The sequence below is a fragment of the Physeter macrocephalus genome, chromosome 4 (assembly GCF_002837175.3).
Source record: "Physeter macrocephalus isolate SW-GA chromosome 4, ASM283717v5, whole genome shotgun sequence".
Taxonomy (NCBI): domain Eukaryota; kingdom Metazoa; phylum Chordata; class Mammalia; order Artiodactyla; family Physeteridae; genus Physeter; species Physeter macrocephalus.
The window spans coordinates 145,650,625-145,665,193 of NC_041217.1; the positions used below are offsets into that span (position 1 = coordinate 145,650,625).

The following is a 14,569-nucleotide window of genomic DNA, read 5'->3' on the forward strand; positions in this document are numbered from 1 at the left end:
GGAATGTTCCAGGACCATCCCTGATGGATAAGTAGACTTAGTTATTACTTATTGCCTATACCAACCTTCATTCCTGTTCACAGAATCAGCACGCCTTAAAGGAAACCAGTGGAAGCAACCAGATCATTCCATCACCTTCAGCTACATCTGAGCTTGACAGTAAAACCCAGAGTGAGAATTTGAAACAGGTACTTTTGACTCTGGCTTAACTCCCTGTGACCAGTGAACTCTGGAGGCGGCCTGAGTAGTGTAGGCTCCATGTTGCGATCCCTGAGCAGGCATCTCATGCACACGTTTTCCTGCCTGAGAGCTGAGCAGAGGCGGGGTGTGTGTGGCTCTGTCAGGGAGCCAGCGTGCTGCCTGTGTCTTCCTTGGCAGTCTGCTTTTTCTCCCTGCATGTCGAACAGTGGAGTAAATTCCTTTTCACATCTTGAAAGTCATAAAGTGACCAGATTATCCTGAAACTGTTTTTGAACCGTTTTTGAATAGCAATCTGGGCAAGTTAAAGATGGATGGATAGCAGATTAATTCAAAGTGATGGCTGTTTTGGGTCACAGTAAATACTAAGAACATTAGAAAGCATATACTTGAAAATCAAGATTTTCTAAAGACCAGAGGAGGGAAAAGGATGAGTTCAGAATCACATTAAAAAGAATAAAAGAAATCTTCACTGAGAAGAATTCCTGTCCTGAGTTTAATGCCCTTTAAAGCCTATAATCATCATTCCTTTCTAAATAACAATCAGTACTGGAGAATGTCAAAAATAATTGAATCTTGTGCTAAATAATGCACTACATGTTATGGTTTTGCTACATGAGCCAATTCAGTGATTGGTATTGTTTCTACAGTAGTTTTGTTCTGACAAATTAGGTTAATGAGCGTTTCAGTCAATAACCCAGCAGGCTTTCTCGCCAGCAGGTGAGGTAAACATTGGGAAATCAATTCCCAAGCTCTCAACTTTCTGGGACTAGAGAGTGAATCATGTTGGCATTCTCTTCCCTCTTTCCCCCTCCTGTCTAACTGAGGTCAGACAATTCCAGAGGGAGTAAACTGGGTGCAGTTCAGAGTGGAGGGACAAAACAGAGACTGACGATCAATGGTCAAGAGCAGGAAAAGGAGTTTACTTCAATAAGTTGACATAATAATGGTTGTTCAGTGCTGCTGGCTTGCTTGTCTAGTACATGTCTTTAGCTGGATTCCACAACTTGATTTATTTCCACTCCAGGATATCCTGTACCTCCACAACTTTTTAGAGGAGGTAAACAGTGCCCTAGTGGGGTACCAGAGAGAGAATGATCTTAAACTCGAGGGGATGAATGAGACAGTCAGTAATCTTACCCAGAGAGTCAACTTGATAGAAAGAGATCTGGTTGCTATGAGCAAGGTAGAAAAGCAAGCGAACCTGTCCTTCAGCATGGTAAGCCTCTTCACGTCTTTTGTGACATGTTCTTTGTTGCAGTGTGTTTTGTCTGTACATGGATGACATTCCACAACCTTTTCAGACCATGACTTCTGGGATACTTGAGAGGCTCCACGTTTGTGTTATGCTTAATCCTTGTCTCCTTTAATCCTTACACTAGTTCTGTGATGTGAATGGCACAGACGATGTCAGTCCTGATTTGGAAGGGAGATGTAGAGAGGTTCAGTTGCTTGCCAAGGCCTCACCACAAGTAGTTGGCAGAGATGACACGCTTCCTTTTATGTTACCAGTGACTCATCTGGTAGGGAAGCTCCGGCACATATTTCCAAGGGAGGTCTTCTTGATCTTTACTTTTTTAATTTATTAAGGGTGGGAACAATGACAGTGACAATAACTAGAGAATCTTTTGTCATTTCTCTAAGCCCAGACTCAGCTTTCAGACTTGTCCTGTTTCATGGGCATATGAGGGGGATCCCCTTGCAGTTAATGTCAGGAAAGCTATTTAAGACATCAGTCAGACCAGCTCCTCCCCTTAAGAGATCATTGAGTCTATCCTCTCATTTTACATAAGAGGAACCTGAATGACATACTAAGTCACTGATGCTGACAGACCGTATGGTTTACTGGTTTTCATGTTATTGCAAATAAGATGTGGTGGTTGTTTCTTTTAATCACCTTTCACATATACATTGTTCTGGAATCCACGTGGGTTATTTTTTAATAGCTGCAAGCCCCACTCTTAAAGATTTCATACAGCAAAGACATAGGCATATAAAAATGGAAACCAAATACAGGAGATCGTATAAATTGTATAAGTCAAGTAACTGTATAAATTGTATAAATTTTATAAGTTGTATAAATCAAGTAACTACCAAAGCTGGAAGCAAGCCTACAAGTAAAGTCAAGCTCTGGCACATAGGAAGCAGCCTTTGAACTGGCTCTGCTACAGTGGAGCCCTGGCAAGTTGCCCGGCCTTGGCTTTGAGGGTAGAGTAAGAGGACCTGCTCCTCTTCCTCCTTTACAGGGGTGTGTAATTTACTACAAAGCTGTGAAGATTAAAGGAGCCTTATTTTTAAAAGCCTTTTTGAACTTAGCTAAACTGAGTACAGTAGAGGCTAGGAATTTTGGGTGATTTGATGAGTATTAGGGCTTGAAGGTTGGTTTTCAAGGCTTATAGTGAAAACTCACCAGCCCCAAAACTCTCCATACTGTCCCTCCCCTCCTCACCCTATTTTTTTCCAGAAGAGGAAATTGCTAATAGTGCCATCTGTCCTACTGTTTCTTCCAGCAGCATCATACCCAGCATGGTTTTGGGTGGAAGTCCTCTCGCCTTTTATACTTCAAAATTTTAAAGTTTGTGACGGCAACTAGAAGCACCAGTTTCAGCTTTATCTCTCTGAGGCCTTTCTCCCTCTCTTCTCTCATTCTCCTGCTGGTTTTCTGTTGAAAGTGTTCTGAGACCCTTTATTTATTTATTTATTTTAAATTTTTATTGGAGTATAGTTGATTTACAACGTTGTGTTAGTTTCAGGTGTACAGCATAGTGAATCAGTTGTATATCGAGACCCTTTAAATAAGTTTGGCCAGTTTGTTTTTAAAATGCTGGATGTTGTTTAAGTTTTAATGTTTTCCTTTAATCTTCTCTTGCTTTGTTCCTTTTACCCTTTAAGATGAATGATGGAGCTGCCACTCTGAAGAGAGAGTCTTTGCATCAAGTGACCAACAGAACAGAGTCAGTGAAATCCCAGAGCATAAAGGTAAATAATAGGAGGCTTTCTCTGAAGTAAGAATAAATGCATGAGCACCTGCTTCTTTCTCAAAGGGAGCACTTTGGTCTTTTTTTGAAACTTCAAGACAAAGTAATTAGTAAATTAGTATATTGGTAAATAAGCAAATACTTTTTCAGGAACCTGCCCCTTGCCCAGCTCTTTGCTAGGAGCTGGTGTGACCACAGTGAGCAGGGTAGACACGTGACACCTATTCTGGTGGAGCTCAAAGTCCATCAGCCAGAAGATCATTAACACATAATTGAGCAGATAATCACGAGTATGATAAGTGCTACAGAGGAAAGGTATAGGGTATAACAGTGCTAACAGAGAACAGGAAGGCTTCCCTAAGGAAGTGACTTTTAAGCTAAGACAGTAAGTTATCTGTACTAATGATGAGAGGCACAGATAATCTAAAAATGGTGTCTAAACTAAAAATTATATCTTATTTTTAAAATTACAGACTCTTGGGGGGTGGAAGGGGGAAAAGAAAGATTGCGGTCTCAGTACATACATAGTCCCTTTAAGCTTCAACCAGTTCCCTTCACCTTGTACCTTTCCTTTTTTTGTTCTTCCCAGACATATTGTCAAGATACGACAAGTAGTCTGTGATGTGCTTTGTTATCCCAGGAAAGAAAGTTTGCTTTCAGCATTCTCTGTGATTAGAGTACTGTTTAATATTATAAGATCTGGGCTAAAATAAAGGAAAAGCCAGAAAGATTGTGACTGAGTAACTAAAATATCATTTCAGATGCACATTGCATTCGATGAGCTCAGGATAGGGTTCACAGGAAATGAACTTGGAAATGAACCATATGTCAGGCAGTTTTCAATGTAATGCTTTGCATCTAGATTTGTTCTTCCTTAACAGTTTTGTATTGTCTGGATAAAAATCACATATATTAAGATTTTAGTGCTTTATAAGCTAGGCTTTTGTTGAGTTTTCTAACTGCTGCTACCCCCCAAAAAATTTATCTTCACCTAGAGAATGACAAGAAAAATTTAAGATCCATATAAAAATGTTCAAGCACAAAAAAAGTAACGGGTGGTTACTATTGGAAAATAGTAGTTATTTCAGCAACAGTTCAGATTTTGACAGTAAATATCAGAATAAAATAGAGCTAGTACACATTTTTGCCTGAATTTTTTGGCTTTACTTTCTGACACTGCGTTTTTAACTCTTACCCCAATGTATTAGTCCGTTTGTCCTACCTCATCTAAGTGTCCAAAAGAAATGTAATTTCTCCTTGCCATAAATTATTCAAGCATTTAGTACCTAGTTTTAGCTATATACATCCATATTTTAGCTCCCTAAATAAACTAAGAGTGATCTACTGTACAATAACAGGGTAGAATAAGGATAGGGGAGAAATAAATAAATATATATTGAATAAAAGAAATGTGTAATGGTCGATATTCTAACTAAACATGGGCTCAGGACCTTTCACGCTAGTCTACGCAGTTAGAAACTGACCTCACAGAAACCAGACTTCGCTCTTTTTATAATTAATTGTATTTTTTATATGCCACTATATCATCTGGGAATGAGGCAGGGTAGGGGAAAAAAAATTTTTTTAAGATACAAGTAAGGCCTCGAATTAGAAATATTATAGCTCCCTGATCAGCTTAGTGCTTTGTGACCACCTAGAGGGGTGGGATAGGGAGGGTGGGAGGGAGGGAGAGGCAAGAGGGAAGAGATATGGGGATATATATATATATGTATAGTGGATTCACTTTGTTATAAAGCAGAAACTAACACACCATTCATTATAAAGCAATTATACTCCAATAAAGATGTTAAAAAAGAAACAAATGAATGAAGAACAGTAAAAAAAAAAAAAAAAAAAAAAAAGAAAGAAATTATAGCTCCCTTATGTTCCTAACAGTTCCTGCCACCAGTTGAATCATTACCATGTGGCAGAGAAGGAAGATCAGGGGGAATACTTGTGGTTTGGTTGCTTTTTTTTTTTTTTTTTTTTTTTTTTTTTTAAGGTGATAAGAGCATAAAGCTGCCTAAAGCGATCTAGTCACAAGGTGAAGTAAGCTATTCAGGAAAATTATTTAGTTAGTGTGAAATAGTACCTAGAAAACAATATCCTACCCATTTAGAAAATGGGTATCACAACAGCACCTGAGCAAGGGTATGTTTCCTTTACTGCTGACACATGCTTGCCTTCCCCTTCCGCCAAATGCACACAGTGAATCAGATCATCTGTAGCATAATGTTCCCTTGATGGTCTAGGCTCAAATCCAGCCAGGCCCTGATCAACACTGAGTACTGAAGATATCTCTAGTAATTGTTGGTTCATTCCTTCATTGCCTTCAGAGGAAGCCTACTCGGGGTCAAGCACTACAGGCTAAATAGGCTTTGGTTATATCATGAAGAATCAGATGAGGTCTTCCTTCCGCCTTAAACCTTCTGTGATCTTTGTTTTGGACAGAAAGAAGATAGTTCAGATTCTCAGGTATCCAAGCTCAGAGAGAAACTGCAGCTGATCAGTGCTCTCACAAACAAACCTGAGAGCAGCAGGCCTCCAGAGACTGCCGATGAAGGTGAGATATTCAGGGTTGGCTTCTGAATATTTCACGCAGGCTTGGGCAGCTCACCTCCCACACAGAGAGTGGGGAAAGGTGTTCCAGCAGGACTGATGGCACTGAGTGAATGATGCCTGAGCTCACTGAGATGAAGCTGCTACACTTTGCTTTCATTTAGAAAAAGCCCATTTTGCACATGATTTGTACTCCAGTCTATTAAGGGAAAAATGGGTAATGTTTAGCTGGAAATAGACTTCTCCATGCTGTCTGCATCCAATTATAGACAAAAACATTACTGTTGTAGCATGTATTAAACCAGCCCTAAATGTTGTTTACGGGAGTATTCATTTCTGTAAATGCATAAAAATTTACTTAAAAATAAATATTAGTCCTTCTGAAAAACCATTAACAAATAACAATGGGATCATTGGGTTGGAAGGGCCTTTGGCTTTAGTCAGGGACATAACCTAATCGATATTAGCAGGTGCATCAACCTCTGCTGGTGCTGCTCTATGAGGATGTAACCACGGCATTATATTATGTTGGTCTTGACCCCTACCCTCCCACAAGTATTTTTCATTTTGGGGAAAGCAATACAACTTCTCTTATTCTCTTTTAAGTGAGAGACAAAGTACGGTGGGAGGCCTTGCCCTGACACTGTGCTACATAATCGTATGTTAGCACTCTTTCAGCACCAGCTGGTCTGGTGGCACATACCCCCAGATCGGGCTCATAGCACAGCTCCTAGGATGTCAAATACCCAATGCTTTTCTCACTTGCAGCTTGAACTCTCAACCTCTAAACATGTGGAATGCTAACTTGTACTATAAGAGCATCCAGTGGGACCATGGCTTCAAACCTTAATGTTACATAATATTGATTGATCTTCATTTATCCACAAAACATCTCAATTCGTATCTTTAACTTCATGTAGTCACTATGCTACTTAATTCTCAGCTGTTTTTCTTAAATTAAGTACATATGAATTTGCCCTAAAAGGTTAGGACCTTCAATACTGGTTTAATTTGGTGTCACATTAGTAATCTAAAACTCTATTGTTTGTTACAGAGCAAGTTCAGAGTTTCACATCAAAGCCATCAGCATTGCCAAAATTCCCACGGTCTCTTGGAGGCCAGATTGAGAAAGCTGCCCAGCTAAAGCCTGTCTCCCTACCAGGAATTTCTAGCATGGAAGGTAAATTTTTATATTATGGTGTGATAGACGAAATGCTCAAAGTTATAACTTTCTGACTTTTTTAACTTGTAAGATAAAGAATGATATCTAACATTGATTGAGCACTTCCTATAGGCCAGATACTTGATATGCATTATATCATATAATCCTGATAACAATCCTGGGACCATCAGTATTCATGTATTATACCCATTTTACTGATAGGGAAACTACCTAAGTCCACATAGTAAATACTTGATTGAGGCAAAATTCACACCAAGGCAGTTTGCACTCTTAACCACCCTGCACTACACTATCTCTCTATGAATGTTTTTTAGAGTTTTCTTCATTCATTCAATGAGTGCCTAGTTAGACCAAGTGTAAGCAGTAAGAAGAATACAGTATAAGAATCATTCTCGGGCTTCCCTGGTGGCGCAGTGGTTGAGAGTCCGCCTGCCGATGCAGGGGATCCGGGAAGATCCCACGTGCCGCGGAGCGGCTGGGCCCGTGAGCCATGGCCGCTGAGCCTGCGCATCCGGAACCTGTGCTCCGCAACGGGAGAGGCCACAACAGTGAGAGGCCCGCATACCGCAAAAAAACCACAAAAAACAAAACAAAACAAAAAAGAATCATTCTCACTTTCTTCATGGATATAACAGTCTAGTGGAGAAGACAAGCAAGCAAACACAATACTGTGAGATTAGCGAAATAAAGTAAAAGTTGACCCTATTTGTCAGAGCCCTCCGAAAATGAGGGGTCCTTTGGCTGAAAATCAGCAAGAAAAACTTCAGTAGGAAGGATATGATTCACAGAGAAATGTGCTTGCCTTGCTTCCAACAGTGTGTGTTCCATCCCTCTTCGTGGTGTTTGGTCTCCTGTTTTTGCACCTGCTAACTGCCTGAAAAATCACCCATTCCTGTCACCCTATCTCTGCCTGGCTCTTCACCTCAGTTTAGATACCTTTCCACAGCAGGAAACATTTTCCTACCTCCCAGGACTGGATTACGCTCCTCCTGTGTATGCACTCATAATATCTTATATTTGCACGTGTCACTCCCTTGTAATTTCCTGGGGACCTATAACATTTAACTTCACTCCCAGCCCCTAGCCTAGTGCCTGGTACATGTGAATATTTGTTAAGTGAATGAGTTGTCTACAGGCTACAATTAATGCTTTTAAAGCATAGAAGGCTTAAATTTATATTGTCATTTAAATGTAATTACTTTTTTCCCTGTCCCCAATTTTTTTTTTCTGTTTTCTGGAGAGACAAGAAAGTGTTAAGTTGTGTTTATTGGCAACACAAGTTGCCTCCTCCTACTCTTCATTATTACATCAAGAATTGATGAGAATAAAAGGAGGAAAGACTGTTAGAGCAGATTAAGAAATAGCCAATTTAACATTTATACTTTAATCCCTAATGTAGACCTTACACACTTTTGAATGACTACATTTTATAAATGACCTGAGGCACCAATCAGATTTTTATTTGAATACTGCTATAGAGTACATAGCATGCTCTATAAACTCATGCCCCATGTACACACACACAAACATTTTCCAGCTAACCACTTGGTGGCAGGCATTGGGAACAAGTGTCTCACTGCTTTTCTGGCTTTTCGGAGAGCTTTTGAGACTTTATTTAGCTGCTTTGTTGGGGCTGTCTTAGGACTAAAAGTAGGGACTTACCCAAAAGCTTGTCTACAAAATTGCTTGACAGTACTGTCCTCTGGTATTAGAGACTGAATCCACTAAGTCATTCAGTGGGGACACATCCAAGCCCTTTTTAGATGTTGTGTAAACAATCGGCCCTCCTAGGTATTTATTATAGGTCCCTCTCTTGAGTTGGGGAGGGGGTCAGTCTCCAAGAGAGAACAGTTACACCCTGTTATCCCCCTGCCCCCACCCCTGGCAGCCACTAATCTCTCAACCACTGTCTCTTTGGATTTGCCTATTCTGGGTGTTTCATATAAGTGGAATCATAATACGTGGTCTTATGTACACTTCTTTCTTTCAATATGCTCCTTTCACTTAGCATAATGTTTTCAAGGTTGGCATGCATGTTGTGGCGTGCAGCAATATTTCATTCCTTTTTATGACTGAATAATATTCCACCCTACGGATATACTGCATTTTGTTTATCCTTTCATTAGTTGATGGACATTTGGGTTGTTTCTACTTTTTGACTATTAGGAACAATGAAGCTATGAACAAACGTATACAACTTTTTGTGTAGACAACATGTTTTCATTTCTCTTGAGTATATACCCTAGGAATGGAATTGCTAGGTTAAATAGTAACTGTTGAACTGACAATATGCCATACGTAGTCTGTTTTATAGGCTATCAGAGCTCCTATCAGTTAGCTCTTTAGGCTTCTACAGTCCTTTCCACCCCTTCAACATAAGAATAAAATCTGGAAAATCTAAAAGAAAGGTCCTGAACAGAGAGAAAGCCAGTCCATTCACTTCTCCTGTGATTATCTGTCACTGATTCTATTTTGGGACAATAGTGCCCTACAGTGTTCCTCTCATTCTTAAAGGATCAAGAATTAGTCTTTCAGATTTAGTGAGATCTTAAACTTTACCTTTTGGGAACAAAGTCTGCAAAGTAGCTTTTCTTTCAGTGCTTAAAATTCTGTTGAGACTATTTTTTAAACTGTTAACTAAATTTAGTTATATGTATAGACATATACATTTTTTTGTAATTCCTTTTTAACAGATCTTCAGGATTTATTCCATAAGACTGGGCAGGATGTGGATGGGAAGCTGACCTACCAGGAAATCTGGGACTCCGTACATTCTACTGTGCCAGAACCAGAGCGTTTGAGGGAGTTTGATTCTGATGGAGACGGAAGATACTCATTCCTGGAGCTAAGAGTAGCTTTAGGTGTCTAGCCTCATCAGGCTTATTTTAGAAATGGATGTATGCCCTGGACTACCTAATATCTACTCAGCTAACAAAAACAACCCTTCTACCTACCCATCAATCCTCCAGTCCTCCAAACTACAGTAGCAGACACATTGCCACCTTTTAACTTTGTTTGAAAAAGCTATGTAAAAGTTATTTTTTTAAAAAAGACCATTTTACTTATAATATGATATTCAGAAATCTATGATTTCCTTAAACCAGTAGGATCTTAATTTTAAAATTGCCAGAAAATATGTCAAGCCCTCTTTTTTTCTCTTTCCTTTTTTTTTGAGGGGAGGAGACCTTATCTTTTAAAACTGGAAAATGTGTATATAGAGAGAATAAGCCACCTTTTATATTTCGCATAAATTTGCCTTAAATTAGCTGCACTTTATACAGACTCAGAAAATGTCTTTCCTTTAACAGATAGACCTTTTCTGTTTGTAAATATTTAAAATGAAAGAGTTGTGCATATTTTGTGGGAAGTAGGAAGAATGGTTTGAAACAGGACATGAACAAATGACTTGCTGTTAAAAATTGCTAATCTGATCTGGTAGCAGCTTGAAGCTGTGTCCCCATCTCCTTAAGACATCCTCTTTGGGTGCTGCCATGGGGTTTGGCCTGGTGCTGGGGGAGTAGATTTAGGGAGTGGACACTGTGGGGATGGTGCTGCCTCCAGGCTCAGGATTCTGGCTCTTTGGTCTATCCTCTCAGCTCCTCCCAACCTGTGAACCAGAGAAGTCTGGTTGGGGATTTTCTCTCTTTTAATCCTGTTTCAGGGTTTATGAGCATAAAAAGTTATCCAGTGGGAGCTACATTTCCTCCCTGAGTGAACTAGAATATCTTCCCTCACGCAGCCACTCAAGTCTACCTTTAAGCCGTAACTGACTTTCACCTCTGATACTGTCTCCATTCTGAATGGCAGGGCTGCAGTCCCTCGGCCACTGTCTCAGCCTGGCTACTCAGGAACTATAGAGGAAAGCTCTGCCTCTAATTTTGATCCAGGAAACTTCTTGTGATTTTACCTGGGGCCTAACCAAGAACCTAATATGTTCTTCTGTGGGCTGACTAAGGCCAAAAAGGTTGTGAAATGAAACACCTGAAATCATATTAGGTTTCCTTACTATTACAGCTGAGAAATAGCTAGAGGCTTTCTGTCCAGAGGATGCCAAACATGGCAGGTAGGCCTAGGGCGGGGGGCTTCACGTGATGGCAGCAAATCTAATACAAGCAAGTGCAGTACTTCTCCCGTTAAATACTTCTGTAGCCCTGCTACTAAAGGTCCCTGAACTGGAAGGAATTATTCCTCCATGTCACCTCTGTGTGTGCTGTGTTGATCTTAGAAGCAATCTTCAGGCAACAAAAAGGAAAACTCTGCAAAACTTAACTGTGCTGTAGGCCAAGTCAGGGAGAAACTAGAGAAGCTTTCAGACTTCTTTAGTAAAGCTTGTTTCCATTTTAACTTTGTCCAAGTTGCCCTGTTAGCCATGGATGCAGTGGAGCACCCTTAAATATTTAAGGGCTGGTTTTTTTCTTTATATGATGTTCAGCTCGGTGTTGGCTAACCTTGGTTTTTTTTTCTAGAAATATTAAAATTTAGTTAAAGTAGGATGAAGTCTTTTCCCATGAATGTGTCTGCTTACCTCATTGTGGCTTATGCTTCTCGCTCTATTTCTCTCTCTCAAACAATTCCTTTTGCCTACCTATGCTATTTTACTTTCTTGGAAAGGTTTAAATATACTATAAAATTAGCCTGGCACTTTAGGTAACTTGAAGATAACTTACTCTTCTGGCTGCCTTTCATGCTCCCCCCCTTTTTAATATATATACCCTTGCAGATTTTGTAACAACCAAATAAAATTCTAGCAATAAATTGAATTATACTGCTATATTTATATGTACTGTACCATAAATAGTATGTCTGTACCTGGAAGGTATTTTTTTGAGAACTGATTTATATGAAGTATACTTGAGGGTAATGTAGCTTGTCCTTTTTAGTTTCAAATTCTTATTCATAGGCAAATACTTTGAGGACACCTTAACTCTTCGTATATAGTTTTCTTTTGCATCAGCTGTGCTTTTTAGTTTAGCCTCCATTCTTCCCACCTGAAGCTTGTCCGCCACCTACCATCATCCCTGAGCCAGCTGGATGGTTCCATCCTCTCCCCACCAGATTTGGCAGAGGTGTTCCTGCTGCACCCTCAGACCTGTGAGTACCCTCGCCACACCGCCTGGGAAAGTGCCATATCTCCCAGGCAGAAGTAGGACATCTTGAACTCCTTTGTTCTAAGTTGAGCATATTCATTGGCTTAAAAAAAGAATTCTCATAAGCCTATATCATTCAGTATTAATTTGGGATTTTTATTTGAAAGTTGTCTTAACTTATCCAACCTATGACTTGTGTCGATCTGTAATCAAGCCTCACCTACCACACCTCAGCCCTGAGAGGAAGGCTAGGTAGTACTAGTGAGTTTGGTTTTGGTTTTCGTTTCAAATGCTTTTACCTTTTCACTCCGGCACCTCCTCCTGCTGCTTTCCCGAGTTACCCAAAGCATGTCTTCTTGGTCCTGTTTTTCTTTCGCCTTCTATCTGGTATAATGTTTACCTAAAGAGCCTCCCCCATAAAGCAGAGAGGCAATGTATTATAGGAAAGAGAAGAACCAAAAGAAGAGAGAACCTGGCTTAGGGATGACTGTAGTGTCGTCTTAAAGGCCGAGAAGGGCCTGGCTCTTAGGATTGTGTCTGATACAGCACAGCTGAAGAGTGGACACCCTTCACCTGCTGCTGGTTTCTTTCCCTTCCTTTGGCATTTCCCCTCACATTATATCTCTGGACGTAACCACATCTGCGCGCCCCCGCGCCCCCCGTGTTGGTCTTGCCGGTCACAGTTGAAGATTTTGACTGTGATGGGCTCATACTCATATGGCCTGCTGTTGAGTTGTTTTTAGTAACAGCTTTTGTTTGCTACACCTCATTGGCTTGCTTACCAATGCCAGTTTGATATGGTCCCCTCTTTCATATCCAAACCAGAACACATTTGGGTATTCCTGAGACTTTATAGAGCGTGTACTGTTTGTTATACGAACCTAACCTACCTTGTTGTTTTCTCATATTAAGAAATGTAAATCTACTTTGCTTAAGTGGAGCTATTTTGGTAATGTTTAAGCAATTTTGGTTCTGTTTGGGGAGGGAATTCAAGATTTCCATCACTTGATTTGGGCTTTGCTAATTTAATATCAGTAATAAAATAATTTTAATTTAAATAAAACATTTCTTTTTTTCTCTCACTGTGTCTGTGATTAAAGGCTCGCTCCCCCATCCCCCCAATTACTAAGAAAAAAATCTGCTTTGATCCCTATTTTTATGGACTCCTTCCTCCTTTTGAATGCAAAGCCTAACAGATGGTGGACAGAAAGTAACGTTGAAGAATCTGCCTGAAGATCCACCCAATTTGGCCTGAAGAAATGAAGGCTGTTTTGGCATGTGCAGGGTGGGAAGGGAGCAGGATGAAGGAAGAGTGAGCCCCTGCCTCTATCAACCAGAGAAGTTCCACTTACGCCTGTTTTTTATTTTGAGATTCAATATAAGAGCATGTTTACAAGAAATATTCCAATGTCTTTGGGGAAAAAAAAGAAGGAAAAAGGCTTGAAATCCATTTCAAGATAAGGGGTCATATAGGGAGGGGCTGGGCTTTTTTCACACACAGGAAAAAAAAAATTTTTAATAGCCCTACATGACCGCTAGATTCTGGGATTGCACACACACTCACACACACACACACAATCTGGGTGGCCTTTCCTCTCAGGAGGAAAAAAGCTTAGCTCATTTACAAATATGGTAAGATGATTTTCTCATTTCCAAAGTGAAAGGGAAAATTTTATATCCTGGAGCAGAGCTGGGTTTTCTTATCTTTGAACTGGGACCAAATAGCCAGTATTATCTTTGTCTCTCCTTTTAGAATAGTTTCCAGAAGGTACAAAAATTAATATTTGCACACAGTGGATCTTAACTTTGGGAGAGGCCATGAATCCCCTTGAGAAAGATTTAAAAATAATAATAATACATTTTTTAGGAGGTTCATTGACCATCCCTTCCCCCAAGCCAATCCATGAACCAAGTTAATTACACCCCCCCACACACAATAAATCATTTTCCAAGTGTCTTCAAACAAGACAGCATTAGGGAATGGACACCATGGTAGATGGTAGGAAGATCAGGAAATTTGATGCTAGACAGACATAAATTTGAGACCTTGCTCTGCAACATAAAAATGATACGGCAAATGCCCTTGGAAACTTCATCTGTAAGAGGAGGATCGTGATATCCGTTTGGCAGTGTTCTTGTATTAGAAATAATGTAGACAACCACACAAGAACGCAATACATCTTAGATGTTAACAAAGAATGCAATTCCAGCAGCAGTGCAGTGTGGCTCATGGGTTTCTTACTGACTTGTTTTTGCCACTACCAGTCACCATCGTTCATGCATCCTCAGTGGCTGTCACTCTTGTCGCAACTGTGCTTAGTGTCCCACAGAATGGCAGTGCCTTTGGGTACCTAGCCCAGGGTCTGGCATACGGTTTTGTTCTTAAATACTGTTTAGAGGGATGTTGAGCCCATCACAGGTACTGGTTCAGCGTGTCTCCCCGCAGCCAACCCTCAGTTCCCATTGGTATTGGTGAAACTCTGACCTTCAGCTTGGCTTGTGAAGTGCCCCCCTCAGACATTTTCCCTCCTAACAGCAAATGAGACACAAGGGAGCCTTGGACT

General features: G+C 40.2%; 1 protein-coding gene across 2 annotated transcripts in view; it reads left to right on the forward strand.

The window, feature by feature from the left end:
* The window catches only part of EFCAB14 (EF-hand calcium binding domain 14), a 40,139-nt gene extending 28,261 nt beyond the window's left edge, over nucleotides 1-11,878 (forward strand). Inside the window, exons 6-11 of one of the 2 annotated variants that reach the window (XM_007130525.4) lie at nucleotides 84-188; nucleotides 1,226-1,417; nucleotides 3,091-3,177; nucleotides 5,628-5,739; nucleotides 6,790-6,915; nucleotides 9,612-11,878. In XM_007130525.4, the coding sequence (XP_007130587.1) occupies nucleotides 84-188; nucleotides 1,226-1,417; nucleotides 3,091-3,177; nucleotides 5,628-5,739; nucleotides 6,790-6,915; nucleotides 9,612-9,787 (798 nt within the window). In that variant the 3' untranslated portion in view covers nucleotides 9,788-11,878. The remainder of the gene's footprint in view (nucleotides 1-83; nucleotides 189-1,225; nucleotides 1,418-3,090; nucleotides 3,178-5,627; nucleotides 5,740-6,789; nucleotides 6,916-9,611) is intronic. The other variant, XM_007130526.4, reaches the window with a different exon arrangement.
* Nucleotides 11,879-14,569: the final 2,691 nt, after the last annotated feature.